This window comes from Anabrus simplex, chromosome 8 (genome assembly GCF_040414725.1).
Source record: "Anabrus simplex isolate iqAnaSimp1 chromosome 8, ASM4041472v1, whole genome shotgun sequence".
Classification (NCBI taxonomy): Eukaryota; Metazoa; Arthropoda; class Insecta; order Orthoptera; family Tettigoniidae; genus Anabrus; species Anabrus simplex.
Window position 1 is genome coordinate 225,626,247 of NC_090272.1, and position 14,440 is coordinate 225,640,686.

The following is a 14,440-nucleotide window of genomic DNA, read 5'->3' on the forward strand; positions in this document are numbered from 1 at the left end:
CGAACCCGGGACCCCTGTGACCAAAGGCCAGCACGCTAACCATTTAGCCATGGAGCCGGACATGATGATGATGATGATGATGATGATGATGATGATGATGATGATGATGATGATGATGATGATGATGATGATGATTGAGTATTTCCTTTGGAGTTTGGCAGTTTACTTTCTCTAAGTTACTAAGGTTAAGTTTACTTTGCTTCGATTTTGGGTTGGAGAAGTAGGAAATAATATTCTCTTTTTTGTTTACACATCTGTAGTTTTGTTGGTAGAATAATTATAAAGACAGGTTGTACCTTCTTCAGATTTTACATTACTGCAGGCAATAGACACAATATTTTATGTAGCAATTCAAGATCCATTCCACTTGTCACAAAGGCAATAACTGTTTTAAAAAAGTTCAAGAAAGTATACAGTTTTCATTGGCAAAATATCCAGCTCCATGGCTAAATGGTTAGCAGGCTAGCCTTTGATCCAAGGAGCCTCAGGTTCAATTCCTGGCCAAGTTAGGGATTTTAACCTTTATTGGTTAATTCTGATGAATTGGGAACTCTCTCTCTCTCTCTCTCTCTCTCTCTGTGTGCGTGCGTGCGTGCGTGTGTGTGTGTGTGTGTGTGGTGCATGCACGCTGTGTTCATCATTAGAATTCATCTGCACCAGGCCTCTCTGGAGACCACATGCCATTATTATTATTATTATTATTATTATTATTATTATTATTATTATTATTATTATTATTATTATTATTATTATTATTATTATTATTGTTGTTGTGGTTGTTGTTGTTGTTGTTGTTGTTGTTGTTGTTGTTGTTGTTGTTGTTGTTGTTGTTGTTATTTGTTGAGAATATTTATATATATTCATATGACTCTGGCTGAGCCACCATCAAGTAGCACCACCTACACACTACGTTTTATTTTTTTTTCCATTCCCAGTGATACGTAGTGGCCTCCACGGTATGCGCTAGCCAGCGTCTTGATAGGTGTGGTAGGTACCAACTGATGAGCCCAACCTAGCACATGAGGGCAAAACGCTGGCAACCAGGAATGAGTTAGCTGGAAAATTTATAATGTCCAATAACGGACCATTTATATTGGTATTATAAATTTACTCATTCAGGACAAATATTTCAGATTCCCTGTGGGAATCAACATCTATATCATCTGATAGCCAAGCAGGCATCAATTTTTGGTAAAGAGACAAAGTCTCTCATAGTGCATTGGCACTGCTGGTGGCTTCAAGTAGCCTACGCAGTGGCCTTCATGGTATGCACAAGCCAGCGTCTCGGTAGGTGTGGTAGGTACCAACTGATGAGCCCAACCTAGCACATGAGGGTGAAACGCTGGCAACCAGGAATGAGTTAGTTGGAAAATTTATAATGTCCAATGACAGACCATTTATATTGGTATTGTAATTTTATTCATTCAGGAAGATCAAAAATGATCCGTTCGGGAACACTAGGCAGACCTCGAAAGCTTTACCAGAAACATGGTGGAGTATAAATTGATTCGGTATGCCTGGCTGAGGTTCCAATTCAGATGGAATTTTCAGATCCAGAGAAAATTGAGTGGATGCTGGTGATGGCAGATGAATTTGTCTCTATTGTAAGAAACAAGACCTGGTATCTCGTAGACCGCCCAGAAAATAGGACGACAATTGGAAGTCGTGTAGTCTTTAGGAATAAGTACAGAGCAGATGGCAGGATCACAAGAAGGAAGGCTAGAGTTGTGGCCAGAGGTTTTTCTCAGAGGCCAGGTATAGATTATACTGAAACATTCGCATCAGTAGCACGACTCAGCTCAATACGAATGGCTATTGCGCTCACTGCTCATCATGGACTGTATGTCTGACAATTCGATGTAGCAACTGCATACTTAAATGGAATTGTTGCAGAGGAAATCTTTATTGAGGAACCAAACTACACCAGGGAAATACTTGAAATTCATCATACAGGAAAGCAATACAACATCCGAGGTCATAGCCGAAGCCAAGAGGTTGCTGAAGATGCTAAAGAAGGATTGTGTGTGCCATATTAAAGAGGCTCTGTATGGCTTGAAGCAGGCTGGCTGCTGTTGGCACCAATGCTTGAACGAGCAACTACTAAAGCTTGGTGTCAAACCAACATCCGGCGATTCGAGCGTCTATGTGAAAGGGTTCAGATGCTGATGCTCTCCTAATCATAGTTTACGTTAATGATATTTTAGTTTTGTCAAGGAACTCGAGAGAAATTGACGAGGTCCTCAAATTTCTACAAAAGTCGTTCGAGGTCAAAGACCTAGGAGATATTAAGTACTATCTCGGGATTGAGTTTTCTCGAGATGAATCCAGTATCTCCTTGAAACAGAAAGCTACGTTATGGACATCTTAGATCGCTTTCAAATGTCCGATTGCAAGCCCGTGGCCACACCAATTGAAGCTGGAATTAAACTGTCAAGATCAAGTACTTGGTCCAAGGATGATGGCGAGAAGCCCCCCCTACAGAGAGCTCATAGGTGCTCTTATGTACCTATCAACTGCAACGTGTCCAGACATATCTCATGCAGTGAGTGTCTTAAGCCATTACAATGATTCTTTTGGCAAAGAACACTGGCAAGCTGCAAAGAGGGTACTGAGGTACCTGAAGGGTTCTTCTGATGTGGGAATCACCTTTGGAAGCGATACCAGTAATTGAACTGGCTATGTAGATGCTGATTGGGCTGGATGCATCAACGATCACAGATCATACACTGGCTTTGCCTTTACAATGTATGACAGAGTCGTAACCTGGGAATCCAGGAAACAACGGACAGTAGCATTGCCCTCAACAGAGGCTGAATATATGGCCTTGAGTGAGGCTTCAAAAGAGGCAGTGCACTTACTATGACTAGCAAGGGAGATAGGCATTAACAGCATGTCGACTCTACAGCTATATAACAACAACATTGGAGCTCAGAAGCTTGCTGGAAATCCTGTTTTCCACTCTCGGACTAAGCACATTGATGTGTGACATCATTTTTTACGAGGGGTTCTTTCATCTGCCAAGCCCACGGTATGATACAGAAATCCACAGCTTTTAAAAAGCTTCCTAGAAAACAAAAAACGTGGATCTCACCAAATCCTAACTTGGGTGAATTTCAACTGGACCATGTGGCTATTAGATGGAAGTTCAATAGGAAGATACAAAATCTCAAAGTCCTCAGGGGAGCTAATTTAGACTCGGACCATTACATGTCGAAGATAAAGATCAAAATTATTCCCAGAAGGAGAGACAAGGTCGTTAAACACACAAGCAAATGATATGACCCGGGGTAAATTTTAAATTCAAAAGAATACCATCTTGCGACAAAGGATATACACAAACAAAATTGGGATCAAATAAAACGGAACTTATTATCAAAAGCCGAAAAATTAGCCCCTAAAACAAAGGTAAAAAAACATGCTTGGTGGTCGGAAGAATGTGACGATCTATTGAAACAAAGGAAGGAAGCATGGCACAAATAGATGAGGACTTTACTAAAAACAAGACAAGAAGTTTCTACAAAATTTTTAAACAGAGAACAACGAAGTACAAGCCACCGACTCTACAGTTACGGGACAAGAATGGAAATATAGCACATAACAACACTGATAACTGCAGGATACTAACCGAATACTTTGAAAATCTCCTCAACTGTGAAATGCCAGTAGAAAAAATGACCTTTAACGTCTTAACAAATACCAACCCGACTCACAACCACCAACCTTCGATGAACTAGAAAAGATAATTTTGAGCCTTAAAAACAACAAAGCATTGGGAGAAAACCAGATCACAGCCCAACTTTGGAAGAATGCCAACAAGGAAGCAATAGAATCCCTACAAAAAGTTTTTGAAGAAATCTGGGTCAAAAAAAGAATTCCAGAAGAATGGAAGATGGCCCTTATCCATCCAATCCATAGAAGGGGGATAAAATGAACCCCAACAACTATAGAGGCATATCACTTGTGGATATTACATATAAGATATTCTCAAAGGCCTTACTTAATAGGAGAGAACCACAGTTAGATCATCAATTGGGAGAATCAGAAAGGGGAGATCCTGTCCAGAACAAATCCTGAACCTTAAAAATCTCATAGCATACCAGAAATCTAGGGCAAAAACATACATCATCACCTTTATTGACTTACAAAAGGCGTATGACTCACTAGACCGGGAAAGTCTCCTTTCTGTACTCAAAGAATTCAGTCTAGACAACAAAACAACAAACTTCATTAAGGAAACTCTCACTAATACATTTTTCAAAGTTGAATTCATGGGAGAATTGTTGGCTCCTTTTGAGATCAAAACTGGTGTCCAACAGGGTGATGGACTGTCCCCCATACTGTTCAATTATGCCTTGGAGAAGGTAGTCAGAGAATGGGATAAGACAACCAGTGGTGGAATTTGATTGGGATCGGTAAACAAGGGTATCAAGATCAAATGTTTAGCTTTCGCAGACGACATGGCCTTACTAGCTGAGACGTGGGAGGAAGCCAAAGAGCAGTCCTTTGAACTGCCGAAGCAAGCAGAGAAGATAGGTCTCAAAATCGCCTTTGGAAAGACTAAAATAATAATCAACATTAAGAATCCTCCAAAATATTTGAAAGTGGGGGAACAAAAAATAGAGATCATCACGGATTTCAAATACCTTGGTGAATGGATCAGTTGGAATGGTCTTGTGAAGAAAGCGATGGAATCCCAATGAACCAAAATAGAAACAGCCTTCCAGCTTATGAAAGACACCTATAACAAAAAAATCCCTCTCCTGGAATTCCAAGATCAGACATTATAATACAGTAATCAGCCTGAAGCCCTGTATGCTGCAGAAATGCTGTCTATAACTACATATGGTCCAATGGAAAAGTTGGAGATAAAGGAAAGGAAAATACTATGAAAAATTCTATGCCCCAAATTCCATATTAACGGAACTTTCACACATCAGCAATGAAACCCTGTATAGGAAATCAGAAAGGATTTCCAACACAATAAGGAAAAGGAGAATTGACTTCTATGGCCACATCCTAAGAATGGACCCAAAAAGGATAACTGAAAGAATCTCAGACTATTTCCGTAATAAGAAAACCAAGCTGAACTGGTTTAAGGGAACTGAGAAGGACATACGAGAATTCAAAATTACAGAAGGGATGCTTGTAGATGGATCTGCAAAGAAAACAACCAAAAATAAAGAGGTTTCAGAACAGGGTGAAGCCCAAATGACTATACAGAATTTCTGAAGAAGAGAGGAAGGCAAGATCTGAAAGGATGAAAAAGTACTGGGAGGACAGGAAAACATGACTCACTAACCATTGATAGATCTATCGTACCCCAGAGAGGGTGAAATGGACAAGAAGAAGAAGAATACCATAGTTATCTGTCCAGGGTTTCCTGTTATGAGATTGAGTAGACCCTACAGCCAGTGACCCAACACTGTATGTTGGGCGCCTGTAAATAACCCGACTCTCTAAAGGGGCCGATGATTTCAGGCAGAGGAGCTCCTTTAGGTGGGTGTGGGTGCTGGTCCCCACAACACTGGAGGAAATGCCACTGAAATCCAGCATGCAGCATCTGTTCTCCAGGTTGGGAGCAGCTGCAAGAGTTGATAAAAGGTGTTTGTTTTTCGAGTTAATGGCAGTGTAATTGAAACGTGGCAGTTAGATATCAAATGACTTTGGATGTGGTGAGCCCACTGTATTAGTAGCCCATATGAAACATCAAAGTGGAGCAGGACAAGGAGGTGTGATCCACTGCCTGACTCCGGAGCTCCCTGGACAAGGGTGATGGAGAGATAGAGAGGGTGAGAGAGAGAGAGAGAGGGGGGGGGGGAGGGGGATTCTTCATGATAGACATTTCATCTTGTATCCTGCAAGTTGAGGATTAAAAATTTGTCCTCTCCTTCCTTCCACTCCCCATCATCATTTTCATCCTCTTTTTTGTAATTATTTCTGATTTCCTTATTTTGTTGTTTCTTCTTCTTCTTCTCCTCCTCCTTGTCATATTCCTGTTTCTTTTCTCACCTTAGTTTTCTTTTTGGTTCCTTATGTTCCTATAATTCCTTCTCCTTGCCTTACTTTTTCATCATTTCTTCTTTTGTTCCTTCTCATCTACCTGTTTCTTTTTCTACATCTTTATAATTCCCACCTTACTTCAGCTTATCATCCCTTCTCCATCTTATATCTGTTCCTTAATATAACTGTCTAGTTCATTCTCCTTCTTCCTCTTCTCCTCGCCTTCCTGATCATCATCCTCATGACATTCACATCAGGTTGGAATTGTATAGATTTCAGCAGATGCACTATGGGATCAAAATTATCTGACACCCTTCCATACAAGTTAACTACAACTGCTGATGCTACTATAAAAGGTAGCTGAGAACTTGATATTATTAGGTGCTATGAGATACCTGCAGAATGGCTGGAGCAAGGGAGCTTACTGACTTTGAACATGGAATGGGTATTAGTTACCACTTCAGTAAATAGTCAGTCAGGGACATTTCTACCGGTCTAAAGTTGTCCATGTCAACCACTGGGAACATAACTGTAAAGTGGAAACAGGAAGATACTGCTACAACAAAACTACAGCCGGTTAAGCCACGTGTTGACCAGAAGGGACCATCAAACATTGAAGAAGCTGGTACAGAAACACTGCACGAGATTGTGTGGTATCATAACCGTGAAATTGCCACAAATTGTGCTGTTACATGATAACTGTGCACCAGGAGGATGAATGCTGAGACACTCACTGATAAACCACACATGTCACCAGTGAATGCTGAGTGTTGTGTTCAGAGGACGACTGGAGACACATGATTTGGAGTGATGAATCACGCCATACCAACTGGCAGTTAAGTGGCAAATGCCAGGTGAATGATACATGCCAGCCCATACAGTGCCCACACTGAAATTTGGCACTCTTTGCCCCAGGAAAATTAAGGCCATGGTCATTTCCTTCCCACTCCTAGCTCTTTAGTGTCCCATCATCCGACTCGTTGGCTGAATGGTTAGCGTTCTGGCCTTCAGTTCAGAGGGTCGCGGGTTCGATTCCCGGCCGGGTCGGGGATTTTAACCTTCCTTGATTAATTCCAGTGGCTCGGGGGCTGGGTGTTTGTGCTGTCCGCAACATCCCTGCAACTCACACACCACACATAACACTATCCTACACCACAATAACATGCATTTACCATGGCAGATGCCGCCCACCCTCATCGGAGGGTCTGCCTTACAAGGGCTGCACCCGGCTAGAAATAGCCACACAAAATTAAATTAAGTGTCCCATCATAGCTATCAGACTAAGACCTGAGTCAACATGATGTAAAACAACTTTTTAAAAAAAATTTAGAAGTAGGATGACAGTGTGGGGTATGATTTCATGGAAGGAACTTGGTCTTCTCATAATATGGAGAGCATGTTAAAGGCAGAAGTATATAAGAATATTTTCACTAGCTGTGTGTTTTCTCTGTTAATGCTCCCTGCCTTAAAGTGTGGTTAGTTCATGAGTGATATGTGGGCAATGACATTATAAAAATGGACTGGCCAGCCAAGAGCCCTGATCTCATTTGCATCAAAATCCTCTTGGGTTAACTAGAACAGCGACTTCAATCTAGACCCCAATGATCCACATCACTTAACTATGCTTGTTACAGATCTACAGAAAGAATGGTCTGCCATTCCCCTGGAGATGTTCCCAACACATGGTAGACAGGCTGCCTCACGGAGTTTGGTCCACCCTATATTAATGTCTGCTAGTGGACGTATAGCCGAAACACTTAAGAAGACAGTTTCCACTAGGTGTCTGAATACCTTTGATCATATAGTGTATTTGTCCCCCTTGAGCCTTTTATAGGAGGTATTCCTGAATCACAGGTCATATTAGGCGCACCTATGTTGAAGAACACTATTAATACTATGTAGTTTTTGAAATATATTGTTGAACAAGACCTGCCTGCTACCTTCAAATTAATATCTTCTGATGTCCATAGGTTCAAGTCGCCAGTGATCAATCACTGGAGACCATAGACAAAATTGGAGATGCATTAGGTCGACAGATAGTAGAGATGCAGGAAGCTATATCTGTGGTAGCAGAAAAAGTCACCGTGTGGGTTAAGGTGAGTTTGGTTTTTCATTTAATCTGTATCAAATATTGACAAACTGTCATTTGTAAGAATATATATTTTTGTAGGAAGATAAACCCACAACTATGGTGGGTCATATGATGGGAGCTGGAAAAGCAGATACATATGGAGTGAAGTTAACTTCAGACCTAGCAGATGCCCTGGAGGAGAGCTCTACCTACCTTCAGTTCCAGGTCAGTTGTTGTCCGCTATATTGAAACTTATCGCTGACTAGCTGCGTTACCATTTGCTGACACGTTACCGAACAACTCACATTCACAGATTTAGCAGGAGACTTCCTGAGAAATGTAACAAACACAATATCTGCATGATTATTCCTCATATGGTAGAAATGCACAAGAGATCAGAAATTAGGTTTTGTACAACTATTATCATGTATGATTTCTTGAGACAGTTATTCACAGAGAAATTTGACATTTCCAGTTTTGGTGTCTTAATGTTGCTACACCAGTGTACTAATCAAATAATATATAGCACACCTTTGAACTTAAATATTGAATTTTGAGAATTTTTTTATGTCATAACAAACAATCAGTCTAACAACCAACAGACCAGCCAGCTAAAAACAACAGTTAAATGGAACCTACTTTAGACTTTTAAATACCTAATCAGAGATAAAAGTAAAGTCTCAAGTGAAATTTGAAGTATACATAGAAAATTGGGTTAACTTTTGTATTATAGCAGTAATGCCATCTACTGGAGATGAATGACAGCAGAAGAGAAAAAGCACTTCCTAGCAGTTGATATGTTTTATGGGCTTAGGACATTGTAGGCCATCACATTCCAGCTCAGCGATAATAGGACATCTGAATTCTCCCTTCTTTACTGACTCTCTATTCTCTTCTTTTTCGAGTGATCATTCATTCACATTTCCCTTCTTATTTTGATGATCATCTTAATGAGCTTTTCAATCAATATGACCTGATGACTATGCTCCTTATAAAAAGAATCACAGCAGAAATCATCACCATTGTTATTTGACTTGTTACCATGACCATTGAATGATATTTCCATGTTAGTGATGGTCAGCATAGATGTATTTAGCAATAAAAATCTAAATTCATGAATACATTCGTTAACCTTTTCACTCTGCTGAAGTGAGAGCAGATGCATGGCCTTGAGGATGAGTGCCTCACAAGGTTGGCCTTGTCCACTGTGTGGGATAATTTTAGTTCTCCGCTTTCACGCTCACATTTGTTCATGTTGTTTAGACAAGACAGGTTATTTTTTATTTGTGCGGGGTGTTTCTGTGATGATGATACACATGGAACAATTTGAGATAGGAACCTTGATCCAGGAACACCTCAGTCACTGGGTATAAGCCAAATTTGTTTTGGAATACCTATGAATGGAGGATAAAAATACCTTCAGAATCTTTTTGTGGTAATTTAATACCTTTATTTATCTGCACTGCATACACGTGCTACAAAGTTGTATACAACAGTTGTTCAAAATGGTGTATTTTGATACAGAGATGACTACATCACATTAATGTCTGGTATATCTGGTCGAACATCTCTGGCATCATTTTAATGATTTTACAAGCAGAGAGGATTCTTGCCAGGAGCTCCTCTTCAGTCTCGTAGATAACACTCTTCACATGACCCTACAAGAAGAAGTCAAGGGAGGTGAGATCAGGTGAACAAGCTGGCCATGCAACAGGACCTTCTCCTCACATTCATTTGTCTGGGAATGTCTGAAAGTGGTCGTGAGCAGCACGTTAAGTGCCATGGCATGTTAAATCCACGTGATCCACATGTGTTGATGAAAAACGTCTTTATCGTTGAACGTGAGACTGAGGTGTTTCCGGGCCGGGGTTCCTTATGTGCTCTTCTGCAGCGTCCTTGATAGTCTGTACCGTCATCACTGAAACACCTTGTATATAGTTCATTCAACTATCTTTGTGGATATTTTAGTTATTTTCATTCATGCAAACTTCCCATCCTTTGGCTTTGGATGCAGCATTAGCAGAGTTAAATCTTTCCCATCTTCATTTTCTTCTAAATCACTACCCATTATAAGAATGAGAGCTTCAATCCCTGTATACAGTTTCTCATGCATTGTGAAATACATCAAAACTACTTTAAAAGGAGCTAATACAATGCCAATGAACAATAATTATGTGGCAAATGACAAACACGAAGTTCACTAGAACCCTTAACTTCTAACTGATTGCCTCTGACATCTGGTGACTCTACTAGTAACTACAGATTCGATAGACAACCACTAGATATCATGCAGGTCGAACTTCTCCAGCAGTCTACTGTAGCAAAGCACAGAAAAGCCAAACAACACATGTCTGCTACAGTAGTCCACCATAGTGAAAAGGTTAAAGCCCAATGATAACAGTGTATGGGGCATAAATGGTTGTAAATTATAATTCTCACAACTTTTTGTAATAATGTATACAGTGTTTTGATAATACCTAACCTGAGAAAAGAATGAGGTATGAGGCAAAATTTGAAGTGTAGTCAAAATAGTTATTTTATTTTAATAGATGTGACTGACCTCAGCTCCTTTCATACTGTTTCTCTCTGCTATATTTCTGCTTTAAGAGATGAGATATGTCTTTTTTCCCCCTTGTTTACATATACTGTAGTCTATCAAGACATTTTATTAGGCTTCGGATCTCTATACCTGAACATACAGAGGTCGTTTCATACTTGTGACGACAGTATTGTATATTCTGAACACATTGGAGCATGGTAAATCCATTATATATTTTTGCATACCTGTATCTTATACTCAATGCTATGAGCAGATGTATTGTTGGCTAGTTAATAACATAAGAGGGCGGATGACCTAGCTGTTAGGCTCCTTTAAACAAACAAACAAACAAACAAACAAACAAACAAACAAACAAACAAACAAACAAACAAACAAACAAACAACATAGGAGAAAGTTACTATGCTACTGGTTGTGATCCAAAGTAAAGTTGAGCAGCGATCATACATGAAATTTGCAGTTCTCCATGGTAGAAATTCATGTCAGTGTCCTGCAGAACTATGGGAAACATTAAATGATAAAGCTTTTGAGTCCTGCAACAAATGCAGAAGCATAGCAACTGTTGAACTATAGGAGAGTATGTTACAAGCGTTATTTTTAATACCCACCTATCCAATAGGTAACATACTTTGTATTTACGTACATTTCAGTACGGACCTAATATAAGAATTATAACGTATAGGAGAGTGGTCGTCCCTTGTTTGCCCACACAGAGGTGTCGATGACTGTTATTGAAAAGGCTTACAGAAGACAGGCATTGGACTGTGGAGGAATTATCAATACACATCTGTGCCAATAGTGTTGTGTATTTTACAACAGGCCTTGCAGGTATGCAAGATTTGTGTTTCATAATAAAATAATGATTTATATTTACTTATCTTTCAATTGCCCCTTGCCATTAGCTTTTGTTTCTGAACCTAGTTTTGTGCTAGCATTGAAGAGCACTTTCCAGTGGCCTTTACACTACTACTATGTCATTATAACAGTTGCCATGACTTGTGAAAATACCTTTATATTAGGTCATTGCTTTTTAGAATACTATAAAATATGAAGAAATACCTGGGCTTAACAGTTCTTGAGTAATGAATATATTTTTATTGTCTTGCATGCTTTTACTTTCTGTAGTTTATGCATTTAAATGTATTTTGGAATAAACGTTGAATGATTGAATGAATAAATTAAGTTTAGTATATACAAAGAAATTAATGTGTATTTCTTCAAAATTTGAATATCAGTTTGGACTGGAAAGCCAGGAAGCTATTACTGCAGCTCACCAAAGAGAATATTCAGAAGGTATTTCATTTAGTGTCTCTTGGGCTATTGTGACTGCCTTCTGAACTTCTTGAACATGAAGTGGTTCTGTCTGTATTTGTGACCAAATATTCTTGTTAATGTAGATTAACAAATCAAAGTTCAAAGGCAATATCAGCACCTTATTCTTCCCTGTGTTTGTCATGCACATGATCTTCAGCGTTGTCAGCTGTTTCTCCGACTCCGATCACATCCTCTTTGAGAACTTCTATCCACTATTTCTTCAGCCATCCTCTTGGTCGGTGCTGTGGAGGTGAAATATTAAGAACAGTTTTAACAACAGAATTGTTGGTGCTCCAAATTACACGGCCATCTTGCATTTTGTCCAGTACGAGGGCTACAACAATCTTTTTTTCTCGTCTCTTTATTTCTTATGTGGTAAAGTCTGGTGTGACCTGGTGACCAGAAGACGACACATAAACCCAGCCTCTGTGCCAGCAAAATTAACCAATGATTGTTAAAATTCCCGACCCTGGCGGGAATCGAACCCGGGACCCCTGCGACCAAAGGCCAGCACGCTAACCGTTTAGCCATGGAGCCGGACAGAATTCCTGTAACTTGCTGGCACTGACCCTCTGTTGGATGTCCGGTGAAGTGCAATGTAAACACAAACATCTACTAAACATCTTACAGTTGATCACATTGATGACATCACTTCTTCTTCTTCTTCTTCTTCTTCTTCTTCTTCTTCTTCTTCTTATTATTATTATTATTATTATTATTATTATTATTATTATCATCATCATCATCATCATCATCATCATCATCATCATCATCATCATCATCACTATTATTATTCACACTTTGGTGGAGTCATAGATGCAAACTGTGTAACACATCCTATGTAGAGGGATGTATTCACTATTGAGAATTTCCATGCGGTGGTTCATAGTGTAATGTTTGGTCTGTGTATGAAGAGGAGATTATTGGGACAAACAGAAATACCCTGTCCCTGAGTCAGAGAGTTCCGTTGGTTGAACAAGTTTTCACCATCAGAATGTTGGCCGGCAGGGTTGGGGAGGTGGTGGTGGTGGTGGTATACAATTTCTAATCACGTGATTGCATGCCAAAAGCCTGGATTAAATTCCAAACCTCTCCTCATTGCTCATATGGAGTGAGGGTATATGATGCTGTTGATGGTAATTTGCCAGTCGGATGGGGACATTAAGCCTTGAGCTTTTGGTGCTATTCGACAGGAGTAGGTCTCCCTACTATCATATATCACATCATTCATTTCATCGCATTAACTCCTCCGATGAGGTTGACGTCAGGAAGGGCATCTGGTCATAAAAACCCGCCACAACAGATTCATCTCATCTCATACCCGACCCCGTAGCAAAACGGGACAAGGGTTGGACAAACAAACAAGCACAGTAGAAGTAATGGAAAAGAACAAACAGGGTTGAGGTTGTCGCTGTTCTTTTGAGTTTTCATGTTTGCCCTTGTCTCCTTTTCTACTCCTCCCCTTCCAGTGCTGATCTGTCATTATGCTTGTGTTCATCTGTCTATCTTTCTGTTATGACTTGACTAGCTTGAGCGCATTACAAATTTTACTCTTGTGAAATTTGATCTCTTTGCTTACCAGTCAATTCTTGAAAACATCCTTTGCTAGTCTGAAACATGACATGAAAATATCAAATTGCGCTTCAGCTTTCCTTGCACTTTTTTTAACTTCTTCGTTACGTCTTTGGAATACTGACATCGGCTCATAATTTTGGCATTGAAGGTACATTAAGAGTGAGAATGTGAAACTAAATGTTAGCTAAAAACTCACCACTTCCTCATAATAGCCCAATTGCCGATGCAATTATTTTGTGCTGTGGTTTATAGCTCTTACATAGTCACAACAATTGGTTTGAATAATACATAGAATATTCAAGGAGTAATAGAGTTTTATAAATGACCAGCCGAGTTGGAGGAGATACTGGGGTTAAACCCCACTGTCGACAGCCCTGAAAATGGTTTTCCCATTTTTGCACCAGGCATATGCTGGGGCTGTCCCTTAGTTAAGGCTGTGGCCACTTCCTCCCCACTCCTAGGCCTTTCCTATCCTACCATCACCATAAGACCCATTTGTGTCAATGTGATGTGTACTGGTAATTGTTGGTGGTAAGCAAAGAAGGTGCAAGCCAGAGGATCAGAGCATTTTACCAGTAGGGCGACAAACATCTATATGTATAAAGTAAGAGTTTTTTCTATACATTGCTCAGAATTTGAAAAGAATGGCATTTCTGTATCAGTCATGTCCACAGTAACAAGGAAATGCACTTTTTACTTTTCTGTAATGTCTGTCTGTCTGTCTGTCTGTCTGTCTGTCTGTCTGTCTGTCTGTCTGTCTGTCTGTCTGTCTGTCTGTCTGTCTGTCTGTCTGTCTTCTGTCTGTACACGCATCACTAGAAAACAGCTAAAGAGAATTTAATCAAAATCGGTATGCAAAGTTGGGGAATAAGTCGCTACAATCTAGGCCATAAATAATTTTATTCACGCTGATTGAAATGGT

At 39.8% G+C, this 14,440-nt stretch overlaps 1 protein-coding gene across 1 annotated transcript in view; it reads left to right on the forward strand.

Annotated features, from left to right (window-relative positions):
* LOC136879384 (polycystin-1-like protein 2) overlaps positions 1–14,440 on the forward strand; it is a 421,935-nt gene that overhangs the window by 101,010 nt on the left and 306,485 nt on the right. The window contains exons 11-12 of the mRNA XM_068229099.1: positions 7,971–8,096; positions 8,171–8,296. Coding sequence (XP_068085200.1) covers positions 7,971–8,096; positions 8,171–8,296 — 252 coding nt within the window. The remainder of the gene's footprint in view (positions 1–7,970; positions 8,097–8,170; positions 8,297–14,440) is intronic.